Source organism: Dendropsophus ebraccatus, chromosome 5 (genome assembly GCF_027789765.1).
Source record: "Dendropsophus ebraccatus isolate aDenEbr1 chromosome 5, aDenEbr1.pat, whole genome shotgun sequence".
Taxonomy (NCBI): domain Eukaryota; kingdom Metazoa; phylum Chordata; class Amphibia; order Anura; family Hylidae; genus Dendropsophus; species Dendropsophus ebraccatus.
The window spans coordinates 132900280-132915528 of NC_091458.1; the positions used below are offsets into that span (position 1 = coordinate 132900280).

Consider the following 15249-nt stretch of genomic DNA (forward strand, 5'->3'; position numbering starts at 1 on the left):
CTTATAACGTGGTGTTTTATTGGTCCCAAATGTTCATGGTGATGACATTGATTAAGCACACTAGATAGTCTTTGATACAAAATTAAAATATGCCATCTTTTTTATGCTCCGGGCTATGGTTGCAACACATAGCCTTTCAGAGTATCCACATAAATTAACGTGGCTGATCGCCACTGCTCACCAGCTCCTCGGCTTGGTGTGTGGATGGCTGGTACTTCCCGCTTACTACAGAGATGACAGGTACTTCGGCTGAATGTGGCGGCTCCCCGTTGGAGGTGGACTCACGCTCACGATGCGATGACAGGCGCTCAGCGCTGCACGCCGTTCCGGTTTATCATGTCTGAGTAATTACAGCTATAATATATCCGTCTATTATCCACAATTATCATATATCTAACCACTGTGCAAGCCCCCAGGACAATTACCATCATCGCACAGGACTTCAAGTTGGCACCATACCACCACGCGGCCCGGCGTACCACACTTCTCTCCACGCATGCGCAGGACTCAGACCTGATAAAACGGAACGGCATGCAGCGCTGAGCACCTGTCATCGCAACGTCAAAAGAGCGTGAGTCCACCTCCAATGGGGAGCCGCCACATTCAGCCGAAGTACCTGTCATCTCTGTACTAAGCGGGAAGTACCAGCCATCCACACACCAAGTGGGAAACACGAGTCCACAGCGAGGAGCTGGTGAGCAGTGGCGATCAGCCACGTTAATTTATGTGGATACTCTGAAAGGCTTATTGTTGCAACCATAGCCCAGAGCATAAAAAAGACGGCATATTTTCATTTTGTATCAAAGACTATCTAGTGAGCTTAATCGATGTCATCACCATGAACATTTGGGACTAATATAACACCACGTTATAAGCCCCATGTAATGTCCTTCATCAATTTATCTTACTTATATCATATTTTCTCATCCCACAATTTTCTGCTTATTTATACATTTTTATTTTTCATTTTCATTTTATTTTTAATCCAATTGTATTTTTTGCACATCTTGCATGCATATTCTTCAGGCTTTTTTCATTCATATTTTGCTCATTTTTATTTTTTAACATTTTTTTATTCCACAACGCTGTGTGCTAGACTATATATTCATAATCAAGTTACATGTTGTATTTGTATTTTCATTTTTACTTGTATTTTATCTTATTACCCATAACACCACAATAAATATCTAATTTGAGGACCTTACCCCTTTTTCTCTCTCTCTTTTTATCTAGTTTTAGTCCGATACGGTATAGGACTCCCAAAGGTTAACCTCATTAGATATCAATCAGTAGAACTCACACCTCCTCCTCTACCTCGTTTACAGAGGTGACCAGTCGGCTGTGTGCAGAGGAGAGAGCAGGATGGCAGCAGGCAGTTACAGCAGAGCAGGGAGAGACTAAGGCTCCGTTCACAACTGGCAAAATTCCGCTGCGGAATTCTCTGCAGGGGAATCCCGCCAGCCTCTGTGTCATAATGACAGTCTCCCATAGTGGCACCTCCTTTAAAGGGGCTTTCCAGGCAAAATGGACTGATGAGCTGCTCACAGGATAGCTAATCAGTCCCTGATTGGCAGGTTGCCAAAAACCAATCAGATATCTGGTGCCCACACTACTCACTAAAGGTAGTTTCAATTTTGTCTGGAAAACCCCTTTAAGGGAATTCAAAATGGAAATGTTTTAGAAAAATGACTGCTGCACAATAATATGACTTTAGTTGTGCCATAGTTACAGTTGTGGTGGATGCACGTTTGTGAACAGTCCTGGGCCTATGGTACATTTAATCCACCGCTAAGCAACATCTATATAAGTGCTTATAGAGAGTCTATAGGGGAGATTTATCAAACATGGTGTAAAGTGAAACTGGCTCAGTTGCCCCTAGTAACCAATCAGAATCCACTTTTCATTCCTCACAGACTCTTTGGAAAATGAAAGGTGGAATCTGATCTGCCAGTTTTACTTTACACCATGTTTGTTAAATCTCCCCTTATATGCCTATAAAGTAGTACTAAAGGCCATATTATACAGCCTGGTGCGCCAGGGAAGCAAGCGCCAATCTCTCAGCTCAGCGCTCTAGTTCCAGAGGGAGGGGCCGCCCGAATGATCCTTATATGGAAGCCCATTGAAGTCAGTGGCCAATCGTTGCCCTTCAGCACGTGCTATTACACTGAACGAATATCGCCTTGAGCAGTCGGTAATCGGCCAAGTAAGGCCGATAATCGTTCAATGTAATAGTGCCTATGGTGCCAGTCCATTAATTATTTTCATTCCTCTACTATAGTGCCCAAACAAGAGTACTGAAAGGATTTGCGTAAAATCCCAAATGTAAAAACTTTTCAAAAACAATTCTGTCTGAGAAATTATAGTGTAGTATTAACATATCAATGTGAAGTCAAAGAAGTAAAAAAAAAAAAATCTCTACTCGAGCCAAGTAACGGCTAAAAGTGAATGTGAACTAATTCAAGGGTGAGGATTTGGCCCTGTGGGGGGTAGTACATTGTGTGTGTTGAAAGCGCTGTCACACTTCAGTGAAATACTTTAATGTCTGAATGGACTTGATTCTTGCCATGCTTTATGGCAGTCTCCACATGAGCTTCTTTGTGTAAGTACAGAGCTTTCGAGACGTACGGCTTTTATTCGTGTACAATCCTTATTATCAGATGTTAATGATGCTTAATGATTTGAGCAGTTTAGTGATAACATTCTATGGTGGATGCGGGGCCATGAATATTGAAGCTCTCTGCATTGCGGTTTTTCTTATCTTTTTTCACGATGTCACTAAGAAGTCACATATCAGGGTCAGCGCGGTAGCTTCTGTTAGCTTAAAATGCATGCCATTACACAAGCCCGAATGATAACTCCAGGGGACATTTGTTGAATGCTTAAATTCTCATCTCTGCAGAGGGGATGGCAGTGAGGGAGATCATTAGATTTTAACCATGCTTTTGTGAATGCGTAAAAATCTCGATATTTAAGTCAATACTAGACCTGATTATCATACTTGCTTACATTGCTGCCTTTCTATATGTTAAAGGGGTAATCCTTTTTCTTTCAAATCAACTGGTGTCAGAAAGTTATACAGATTTTTTTATTTACTTCTATTCAAAAATCCTCCAGTACTTATCAGCTGCTGTACTGTATGTCCTGCAGGAAGTGGAGTATTCTTTTCAGTCTGGCACAGTGCTCTCTGCTGCCACCTCTGACCAGAGCAGTAGCAAATTCTAATAGAAAACTGCTCTGGACAGTTCCTGACATGGACAGAGGTGGCAGCAGAGAGCACTGTGTCAGACTGGAAACAAAACACCACTTCCTGTAGGACATAAAGCAGCTGATAAGTATGGGAAGACTTGAGATTTTTTTAAATAGGAGTAAATTACAAATCTATATAACTTTCTGAAACCAGTTGATTTAAAAGAAAAAAAAATTAATAATGTACCAAAAAATTTATTGTTTTCTCTATTTCATAGATGGATGTTTAAAACATCATGTTCTCAGCATTCCCTAATGGGATATTTTATTGACAGTGTTGAACTGAACCCTACTACAATTACTGTGCATACCCCTAAAATGTCATTTATCTTGCAGAAAATCCCAGAGAGTCGTGTTTTGACCCCGGAGCAATAAAAAATGGCACCCGTGTTGGGAGTGACCTAAAACTTGGTTCAACTGTAACTTACTATTGCGATAGTGGCTATGAGGTTGACGGAGCGTCCACTCTAACCTGCGTGATGGGAGGAGATGCAAAGCCAATCTGGAACTTCCCTCGTCCTACATGTATAGGTAATATCTTATATTTTCCTATTTATTCTATCAATTTGATTGATAATATGGTGATATATATAACTCGCATATAAATGTATATGAATAAACAGGCTGTTCTCCCATAATGAGAGACACCAGACAGAAACCATTAAAGTGAAAGGGGTTCTCCACTCAAACATAACTTTTCATATGTTGCTGCTCATGGTGAGACTTCATCTTATACTAGTTATTATCTACTCAGTCACCTTCCCCCAGTTCTAAGCTGCTGCTTTCTGCTGAAGACACAAAAATCTGTCGTGAGCTTTTCTCTCAGTCTACCCCCCCCCCCCCCATGTAAACAAAGCCCCGGCAGGCTGTATCTGCAACTTTGTATCTTTTTTTTGTAATGCTGGGAGGGTTATTCTGAGGTCAAGTTGCTGATGGACTCACTATAATTATCCCTTCCAGCATTACAAAGTTTCTACAAAGTTGCAGACAGGGACTTCTTTTTATCAGCTGTCTCAGAAGGGAGGGGGAGGAGACAGAAAGAAAAGCTCACACATAGATTTTTGTGTCTTCAGCAGAGAACAGCAGCTCAGAACTGAGGGAAGCAGACTGAATAGATAATAACAAGTATGGAAGGAATTTTTAGTCTCACCATGGGCAGCAACATATGAAAAGTTATGTTTGAGTTGACTACCCCTTTAATTGGGTCTTTAAGGTTGGTTTCCGCCATAAAGCAGACTGCCTCCGTTTACTCCTCATTAATGGAGCATAAGTTTGAATCTAGCTTAACAATAAATTATAAAGATAACAAAGATGTCCCCAACACATTCTAGATGTAAGCCACCTACCTGATAACCCTGACAATAGACTTCTAAGTAACAGCAAAACAACAAACGATGAGCAGCTTCAAGTGTAAGGATTGAAGAATCATTTTGGTTTTTACGTTTTTTCAACCTGACCTTCAGCTCGGATTCACTCTTTGATTCAGCAGCTACAGTGAAGATGTTTATGGGGTCCTATTGTAGCTCTGTTTGCCCTTGATTTCATACAGAGGCGGATTCCTACAGAATGTGATATAATCAATATTGGGACACACTCCATTGAAGATGAGCCTTCAAGCCTTTAATTTATTATTACCATTACTTAGAGTGAATGAAACGGTTATGTAAACAGTTTCCATATCAGTAAAATATTATTTTCCATAATGAGAAAACGATTGTAAGGGTCCACCCTTCATCTATAAAGAACGTGATTGAATTGCAAGCGCTGTTATCATTGCACACACAGGAAAAAGCTACAAATGAGGTTATCTTTTGCGGGATTGCTAGCGCCCAATATGGTGCCAAAGCCTGGTCAATCGGAGAGTCGCTTGGTACCAGTCTAACCCTATGTATAATAATAGTGATGAGCGAACATGTTAGTAAATGTTCGTACGATCACGAACAATTTGTTCGACCATTGGAATTCTTATAACGATTATTTTTTAACACATTTGAACATGCGGACGTTTATCCTGCGATGTACGCAACTGCGCAATTTACGCTTTGCATCGGATAATCTGTAAGCATGTGCGTAACTCTAGACCAAAACGTATGCAACAGCAGAGTTTATGCTTTACACCTGATAATCTGTACCCATGTGCATAGACTAAAACGTAGGCAACTGCGTAACTTAGGCTTTGCACCTGATAACCTGTACGCATATGTGTAGACCGAAATGTACGCAACTGTGCAATTTACTATTTGCACCTGATAACCTGTACGCATGTGCGTAGACCGGAACGTACGCTTCTACTGTATGTTCGTTGTTTCAGCGAACACAAACCGTTTACGATAATTTTTTTTTATATGTTCGTGTTCGGAATCCGAACCGAACATGGGGATGTTCGCTCATCACTATATAACAACCGAAACATAATCTGCTTTAACAATGTGATCGCTAAACACAATGTGAAACATTTACGAGAACTAGCGGAATGCAAGTTTTGCCCTTGGCAAACTGCACAAATGTGAGTGAAAAGGTTATTGGTTTCCATGGAAAACCCCATTTTGTTCCTTATCCATTATTCATAAATCAACTAATTATATGCATGCAAACATATTGATAAATCATTAAATGCTTGAACACATTGGATGACGTTGGAGTAACTGTGTGCTTTATCTCCATTTATTGTGTAGCCCCCTGTGGAGGACAGTACGTCAGCCAGGATGGGGTAATTCTATCTCCTAATTACCCCAGTAATTACACATCTGGTCAGAGCTGCTCCTATTTTATTGTTGTTCCAAAAGATTATGGTAAGTGATCTATTTTTTGGATGTAAATGATCCCCTCATTTCCGTCAATAATAAAATGCTCCATATTGGTATACTGCACCACACACTCACCATAAAAATATAAATCTTTATCCAGAAAAATGTATTTCATTTCTTTCTCTATCTCCAGTAATACAGTACTGTGCAAAAGGTTTAGGTGGGTGTGAAAAATGCCGTCAAATAATAGAAGGGCTAATAGTTATTGTTATCAAATAATTAAATACATATGATTAAACAGTAAAGAAATTAAAGGACAACTCCGGTGATTTGTGTTTTTTACCTTATATAACACACATTACAAAGCTATATAACTTTGTAATGTGTGTTTATAAGCTACCTGGCCGTGTTTCCCCCCCCCCCCCCCCCCCCCCCCCCCCCCCCCCCCTCGCCCACCTCCGACTTCCCCCCAAACTCCCCTGGAAGTGAAAGAAAGCATACACACCTACTAACTGTCAACAACGTCCTCTTCCCCCGGCACCATCTTGTGTTGATGTCGTCAGAGCGGGGTGGGGGCGGGGGTTGGCGGGCAAGGTCTTCCTCCTCCTCTGCATCTTCCAGTAAAGTGAATGGTGAATGGGAGATAAAAAGGCTACTGGTGCACTTGCACACCAGCAGCCTTTTCATTGGCTGAAGCACATCAACCCTGATTGGCTGAGCAAGCCGGAAGCCATGTGATGCGCTCCACCCAATGAAAGGGCTGCTGGGAGTGAGGGAGATCCAAAGATGCCATTTGGAGCTGTCGGGGACGTAGTCAGGGGGAGGGGGTGTGGTGAGTATAAAAAAAGTATGGTTGTTTTTTGTTTTTGTACCGCCAGTGTTGTCAATTTAAATCAATATTTGATTTGACCGCCCAATGGCTTTAAACCAGCCTAAATTCAAACAACCATAGTTGATGAAGGAACTCAACAGGGGGGTTGTCAAACATCATGAACTAACCACAGACCTTCTGTGTATAGAGGCTTGCTCAGCTCCTTCTTTCTCTTTGTGTATTCCAGACAGTGTTGATGATGTTGACATCAGGGCTCTATGGGTTCTATAGCATTACTTGTAGGATTTCTTTTTATTTTTCGTACCTAAGATAGTTCTGTACTGGCTTTCTAGGGGGCTTGTGTTTATATACAGCAGCCAACATAAGGAAGTATAGCTGTAGTATAAAACAAAGAAGACAGAAGGTAAAATTTAGTATCTGATCATAGCTGTTCTTTAACGTCAAAAAGAACTAGCAAGAACTCAAAACGCTTTGTTCAAGAGGTTGTTTCCTACATATAATTTTAAAGTGGACCTGTCAGCAGTGTACAATAGAGTTCATTAACATGAATCAGGAGATATAATTCTTATTTCAATCCATCGCTCCAGCACTGAGATATAAGCTTTAGAAGTTTAATGAAAGTTAGGAGATAAAGAGCAGTAGGCATTGCCTTGGACTACAAAAGCTAAGCAATGTCCGGCCCGCCAATCTAACAGTGTGGGCATTTACATGCAGACATATAGGTGTTAGGAGAGATGGGTCTGAAAATAGCAGGGCTTTTATAGCCCAAGGGAATGTCCTGTACGCTTCTATCTCCTAATTTGCCTGATTAAGCTTATATCTCTCAGAGCCGGAGCAATGGATTGAAATAAGAGTTTTATCTCCTGATCCCAGGTAACAAGCCCTATTGTACACTGCCGACAGGTCCGCTTTAAAACCGTGACTACATTTCCATTTTAAGTGTACGTTTACACATACATAATATGGTGCAGATTTCACGCTGTGGATTTAATGCTGCAGATTTTATGGATATTTCAGCTATTTATTTATATTGATTAAATGTGCAGCATCAAATCCACAGCGAGAAATCCACAGCATGACACCTGCAGCAGATTAAGTACGTGTGAACGTTCCCTAACATCTATCTAGAAGCTAGTCACGATTTAACTTCAAGAAAACATGTTCCAGTATTATGCTGAAACGAAGGAGCTGAAATTAGTGCCATATTGAAGTACTGCCTACTCACATACCGTGATTCCACCTCATATACCACCATGCCTAATTTTAATACTGGAGTTAGAGAAATAGGTTTGCATGTTTCTAGGATACATCACATCTGTTACACTGCATTTCTTTTTGGTATTTGCATAAAAGCATGAGAGAAAAGAACATCACTAACAATATTTTGTAGCAGTCTTTAAGGGTAAGTCCACACAACGTTTATGAAGTGAAAATACAGCAGTCAATAATGATCATGATCATTATTCAAAGGACAACTCTGGCGCTAAGGTAGAAAAAAAAAAGTTTTTATACCCTGAATAATCATGATGGTCTTTTTGATACTTTTTAATTACTACCTGCAGGCAATTTGATTTTAAAGGGGTACTCTGTTTTTTCTTTCAGATCAACTGGTGTCAGAAAGTTATACAAATTTGTAAATTTCTTCAATTTAAAAATCTGAAAAAATAAAAATAAAAAATAAAAATTGGAAGGCATTTATGAAAGTTCTGCCCAAGACATACTTAAGAGAGAAGGTGCAGATTTACCCCTTCTCCCTGGCGTACACCTGCTGTATCGCCCACTCACCCAATGGGCGGGGGGTGCCAAGGCGGGGAGGAGGCGTGGCCTCTTCCCGCGCCTCATTTATCATGGTTTACGCCTGTCTGCAGGCAGAAATAATGATCAAAAACTACACCTGCTAGAAGCAGGTGTAGATTTGCTGTTTCGGGCACAGAATCGGGCGCATGGCTGGCTGGATTTACTAAGAGGCGTGCGCCTCTTAGTCAATCCGGCCGGGGAAAAGGGGGCAAGGCCTAATTTAATACAATAGTACAGCAGATTTGGTCTACTAGAAATAAAAGTCTTAAAAATTAGACAAGGTGGTTTAGAAGCTCTGACAGGTTTACAATAATACTATATGATTTTCTGATATTATGCCAGAGTTTTTCTTATATGACCTGAGGATGCAGGTTACCATGTTCAGCTTGTATAACTATTGCGTGAATATTATTTTTTAAGACGTGAGAAAAATAACTGTGGTGATCGATGCCAGCTTCAGAGCGTATGAAATAGGTCATCCGCTGTTATATCTCCCGAGTCTGCTTTACCTGCCTGTAGCGTACAGCACTCACCACCAGGCATAGCAAATGCAAATAGGTTACATTTAATGATACAATCATTTTGAAAAATGCCATTCTCTCGGCTTAATCTCTGAAAGCAAATTAGTGTTTTACACCTTGATCATTTCTATGGCTTCAGATTTTTTTTTTCTATTACAAAGGGTGTATAAGGCAATTTGAATACTTTCATTTCGGTGCACCATATTGCTCTAATGTCACTGACTGCCTTTACCACGCGTACGGTGCATTAAATGCTTGTGTAAGAGATAGACTGTTGATGATGTGGGGATTGTGAAGTCCCGTCTTTGTGATTCAGAATATCATAGAAAAATGGGGATTTTCAAACATTGCTGGGTGAGCCCCCTCTGGTAAAGCCAATGTACCATCAGGTACATGAGTTTAACTTTTTTTTACATGAATAGACCAGCACTGACACAGCGATGCCAGTGCTCCCTTTTAAGCCGCGGCCTGGTTCCCATGCACGGCGCCAGTCTATTCCTTGGCGCCGACCCGGCCTGAAGCCCTGGGAGACAGGCCCACCCCAAGTGTGAAAAAGCCCCTCCCCTCTGTGACGCGGCTCCATTAAACTCAATGGAGCCGTGTCACGTAGGAGAGGGGTTTTGTCAAACTGGGAGCCATGAGCCTTCCTTTAATGCTTCAGGCCGGGCTTGTGCTTGGGGAAAGACCGCCGCCGTGCATCGGAACCAGGCCAATGGCGCTGGTCTAGTCATGTAAAAAAACTTAAAGCGATGTACTTAATGGAATATTCGCTTTAAAGCATATTGGGTACGGCAACAACGCAAAAAACATTGGGCCAGATAAAAGCGGTGTAATTCTTAGTGTAAATTTAAAATTGTATTAGGCTATGTTCACACCGCAAAATAACGGTAAAATACAAATAATTTTGAGGTAAAAATATTGACATATTTTCAATATAATGATTCCATTAAAGTCAATGGGAAATTGTCCATCAATGCACATGGTATAGAATAACATCCATTATTGCTTACAAATAATGAATACGCCTATTATTACTTATTTTTTTCATCTGTTCACCCGTATTGGATGCTAAAATAAAAACTTGTACACTTTTATTATGCTGTATGTTGCTTTGAACAGTTGTAGGTTGGTTTTATAATGTGTGTCCACATCTCTTGCAGTTGTGTTTGGGCAGTTCACCTTCTTCCAAACCGCTCTCAATGATGTCGTTGAAGTCCATGATGGGCCCAGTGAACAAACTCGTCTTCTCAGCTCTCTCTCTGGATCCCATACTGGTATGAGACTGGAAAGCCATTTTTTTTTCTGTGCACCCCTTTTTTCTTTTCTTTCATTCCCATGTATTCCCATGTCCCACGCATGAACTATGGAGTCACTGTACGTTTCCAAGTTTAGTGCTCAGAAACATTCAGCGACCCACAGAAAATTAATGAAGCGCAAGCCGCGGAAGTCATGCATGCGCGGTGGGCTCTCTATTCATTCCAGTAAGGATTGTGTCCTCATAGCCAGGATTGGTGGGGGTGCCAGCAGTCAGGCCCCCACCAATCAGCTTGTTATCCCCTTATCCTATGTATAAGAGATAACAAGCTATGTTGGGATAATCCCTTCAATACCACAATGTTATTAATTACTAGTTTTGTCTATTAGGCATAAAACTGTTCTCCCTTGAAGGCAATTTTACTGTTCATATTTAGAACCACTCTCCATAAAAAAAAAAAAAACTTTTACAGTTTACATGTACAATTAATCTACATTAAAAATGTAATAACTGTATAAATGTATTGCACTGACTGCATACTGTATCTTGTACTGAATCAGAGCTGCAGCCTATGTTATAGTCTAGAGCTCCATTAACAACTCTGCAGGCCTCACAGCTGCCATCTCCCAGCTCTCGTGATTTGCTTTATGTGAAATGCAATCTTCTGGGGAGTGTACTGTACAGTATAAACTTTTTCTCTGCCTAAGGGAAGCTTAATTAAATCATCAGACTCTGTTCACACTCAGTGTGCACCAGAGTTTGTGTCCAAGCGTTGCATACATCACCTATTAAACTCATTTTGAAAACATTTAAGTCAATACTTACTGTGGGTTCTCTTAATTGTAAAGCATGGTTGACAGCTGACATACATGTATACCAAAACGACTTTTTTCTTTTTTTTTTAAATCTGGCTCAAAGGATTTTATGGACAAGTGATATAAATGTCAGGATGTAATGTCTACCCCAGACATGCACTGGAAACACATTGGCAGATTTGATCACAATGGTGGACATTTTTCAAACCTACAGCCGGTTGTACACCAGGGAGAAAGCGCAGATTCGCCCCTTCTCCCTGGCGTATGCCTGCCATATCCCCCCCACCCTCACCTGATGGGTGGGCAGGGGGTTGCCCCAAGGTGGGGAGGAGGTGTGGTGACCTCCCGTGCCTAATTTATTCCGATTTACGCCTGCTTTGGTATGCCGGGTGCAGGATCGGGCGCATGGCCGTCCGGATTCAGTAAAAGGCATGTGCCTATTAGTGAATTCGTCCGGGGAGAGGGGGAGGGGTACACCGGTCTAAATAAATGTCCCCCAGAATCCTTTTTGCACATTAACTTTTTAAACCTTACGGCAAGCTCACCACGTGCACAGCGCTTGCCATAAAGTGGGTGTGAAACAGGATTTGTCTTCCCACAAAGTCAGAACTATTAGAATTTATGCCACAGAGATAGCGTAAATTGTAGCTGCAATCTACATTATCCTGAAGCTGACATAGATTTCAGAGGCAGGGTGCACAAGCAGTCACTTCATTTTTCACGGGCCAAATATCTGCCAGGAACGTTGCTAGAAACGCACCTGCGGCCGATAATCGGCCTGTGTAAAAGTGACAAGGATCAGCCGAGGAGCGGGTAAACATTCTATCCTCAGCTGATCGGGTCTTTAGAGCAAGTTTTAAAATCTATCATTGTTGGCCACACATCTTCCTTGGTTAACAGGGTTATGTGTGCCCAATAATGATAAAAGGAAACTGACAGCACAGATATTTCTGTATATATCTGTGTTGTCAGTTTCCAGATCACAAGCAGCAGTGCATACTTATCATCTGCGGTACTTGTGATCCCGCTCTCCCCTCCTCGGTTGCTGCTGTATTTTCAAGTTGACGCTTCCTCCAGAATGATTGACAGCTGGAGGAGGCGGGACCTAAAGATACAGCCAGTGAATGAAGGACTGAAGAGCCAGATGCCAGATCACAAGCAGCATGAATGGTAAGTATACACTACTACTACTACTACACTAGATTTGTTGTGCTGCGTAAAGGCAATGCAAATAATCTCCATACTCACTGACCGACACTTGTTTGCGGCCAACAAATCCTCCTGTCTAAAAGGACCCTTAACAAACCCTGCCATCTAATGGGGCCTTATAAAACGCTGGTCTTAGTAAATACTCCCCCCATAGACTTGACAAGCTTGTTGACTGTTTCCAATAACAACCAGCAGATAAGTGAATGCAGGTTTTAGCTATACTATAAGCTTTAACAACTAAGTAAAAGTTTGCTCATTTAGGCCATGTTCAGATGCTGTATGAACATCGGCCATTGTTTGACATGGACGGTGTTTGATGTGTCAAACAACGGCCGATGTCTCAGATGTTCACCCAGCCGATACTGAAGTGAACAATACTTAATTTTGGTTGGAATGCAAACACATTCTGGTGTGCCCACACTCCAATTAGCCTTAGAACACAATGTAAAGTATGTCCGGGAGCCGTACTTTACATTGTGAGAACAGACTGTTCTGTACTGCCGCTGTTCAATGAATAGCAGCGGCACAAAATACACCTGTAGTTATTTTGCACAGCCGCATAGAACACCAGCCAGTGTTCTATTTACTTCATTGCAGTCAAGTATTGTTAGTTAACAACGGCTGTTGTTTTACTAACAAACCTAAAAGTATGAACAAAGTTTTATGTAGATCATATCCATATATGAACTGTAAAATGCTGATATACTCTTTACGTCCTATCCGCATTGGAAGCAACAGGAAGATTTATGGGGAGCTAGTATGCGGTTATGTAGGAACATGGATAATTTCTTGCTCTAGAGTTAGAAATATGTTATTAAACATAACAGGATGATAAAAGATCTGCTTGCATGAAATACGGATATATTTTTTTTTTACCAGGAAAGAAGATATCATAAATTTTAGCTGCATATCAAAGCGTTTCCTCAGGAACTTTTTTTTTCTTGCTCCCACTATCGGAGTTCATCTGTGCTATCAGTTTAATTCCCTTCATACATAGAAGTTTGGTTATCTATTTAGTTCCTCCTCCTCCTCCAGACAGAGTTATGTGTTCCCATGCCCAGAGAGTGGAGACCAGTCTCTGTTGCAGTCTATCTCGTGCACTGTGATCAGATCAGCATCTCCCGCTTTGCAAATCCCAGTAGCGGGTTTATCTACAAGAGGCAGGTCTCCCCGCTCGGTAACACGTGCGTTCTGCCGTTACAGGTGAATCTCTACCTCTTGCAACTTCCAATCAGATTTTAATTAAGTTCAGTGCCAAGGGACAGGCGACAGCCAAAGGATTTCATTTTGTGTACCAAGGTAGGTGGATAAATGGCGTGTCATGTCCTGTGGTCATCCAAGCAGTGCATGAAACCTACAGGGACTGTCATACAGATATTAAAAACTGTCACATGGTTAGATTGGGAAAGTGAAAAGGGACAAGAGTAAAAGAAGTGGATATGGCAGGTGCTCGGCTGCGGAGAAATGGCAGCTGCGTCTCTGTAAATATACCTTGGAGCAATGTATTTTGTGTCTGTTTACAACTGGGATTTGGGATATATATCACAGCTCGATGAGACTTATGTGCCATATAGTATATACTAATGTATCGTATACTGAGCACAAATGAAAGATCTCTCTTGTGCCAAGACTTATCATCTTCATATCAGGGCTTTTCACACAATGCAAGCTTCCCATCTGTTTCCCAGGCATATTGATCATGATGTAATGGGGTATATATCGTCTACGGAGAAATAAGAGCAGAACAAACCTAAGCCTCTATCCTCGCAGATACAATTTATAATTCTAACAATTCTATTTTATTATTCTATCATTTTTCATATGCTTTCAATTACAACAATAGATGAATACTGGCTGTAGAGCATCTCTTTGTCTATGGCTAGGTTCACACTACGGTTTGCTTTCATAGCAATGACCACCATTGTGCAAATATCGTCCGTTTTTAAAAGTAATGGTCGTTATTTCAAAAATAGTGGTCGTTATTTGCGCAATGATGTCAGTTGTTTTGTAAGACGCCCATCATTGTTACATGATATGAACCTAGCCTATAACTGAAATACCTGGAACTAATATTCATTACATGACTTTCCCTATTGAAGGCTTTACCAGTATGTTGAACACCTGGGGCCATGTTTCCTACTGGATTACAATGGGTCCCCATGAGATTACAGTGGATCCCTGTGGGCCCTTTGCAGTGGCACACTCCGTGGTCAGCCTACTGTATTTTTAGAGAATTTCGAAAGTCTGCACCCTCTTCAATGCAAGTTAGAACTTGTGGTCCTTAAATTTTCAATATAACACATACTTTCTATTGATGTTTTATGTGCCACAAGCTTCATTTTCATCACATTTATTGTAAGAATCATGCAGTTAATAAGACAAAGGAAGAAAAAAAGTTAATAAAACCACTCCAAAGTCCAATTTCCATTCTACATCCCAGCTGTTGTGCTTATAGATGTACCTAGATGTACATTTCCATTGACTGACTCCTGTCTGTTCCTTAACTACATCTATTTAATACGAATTCTAAAAGAAAAAAAAATACCACTTTTTCTTTTGCACCCACTTTTTTATTCTTTTAGCTGTTCCCCGTACTAGTGCCACTCAGTGCAGCTCAATACCTGAACCTAAGTATGGACGCCGCATTGGTAATGACTTCTCAGTTGGAGCTGTTGTCCGTTTCGAGTGTATTCCTGGCTACGCATTGCAGGGCTCCAAGAATATTGAATGTCAAGCAGTGATTGGAGCCCTGGCCCAGTGGAACACTTCAGTGCCCTCTTGTGTGGGTAAGTACCATGTAAACTAATTTTCTTCATTATAATTTACA

General features: G+C 41.1%; 1 protein-coding gene across 1 annotated transcript in view; it reads left to right on the forward strand.

Annotated features, from left to right (window-relative positions):
• Positions 1-15249, forward strand: part of CSMD2 (CUB and Sushi multiple domains 2) — a 325249-nt gene that overhangs the window by 238146 nt on the left and 71854 nt on the right. The window contains exons 26-30 of the mRNA XM_069972975.1: positions 3583-3777; positions 5922-6038; positions 10304-10417; positions 13626-13721; positions 15005-15208. Of these exons, the coding sequence (XP_069829076.1) occupies positions 3583-3777; positions 5922-6038; positions 10304-10417; positions 13626-13721; positions 15005-15208 (726 nt within the window). The remainder of the gene's footprint in view (positions 1-3582; positions 3778-5921; positions 6039-10303; positions 10418-13625; positions 13722-15004; positions 15209-15249) is intronic.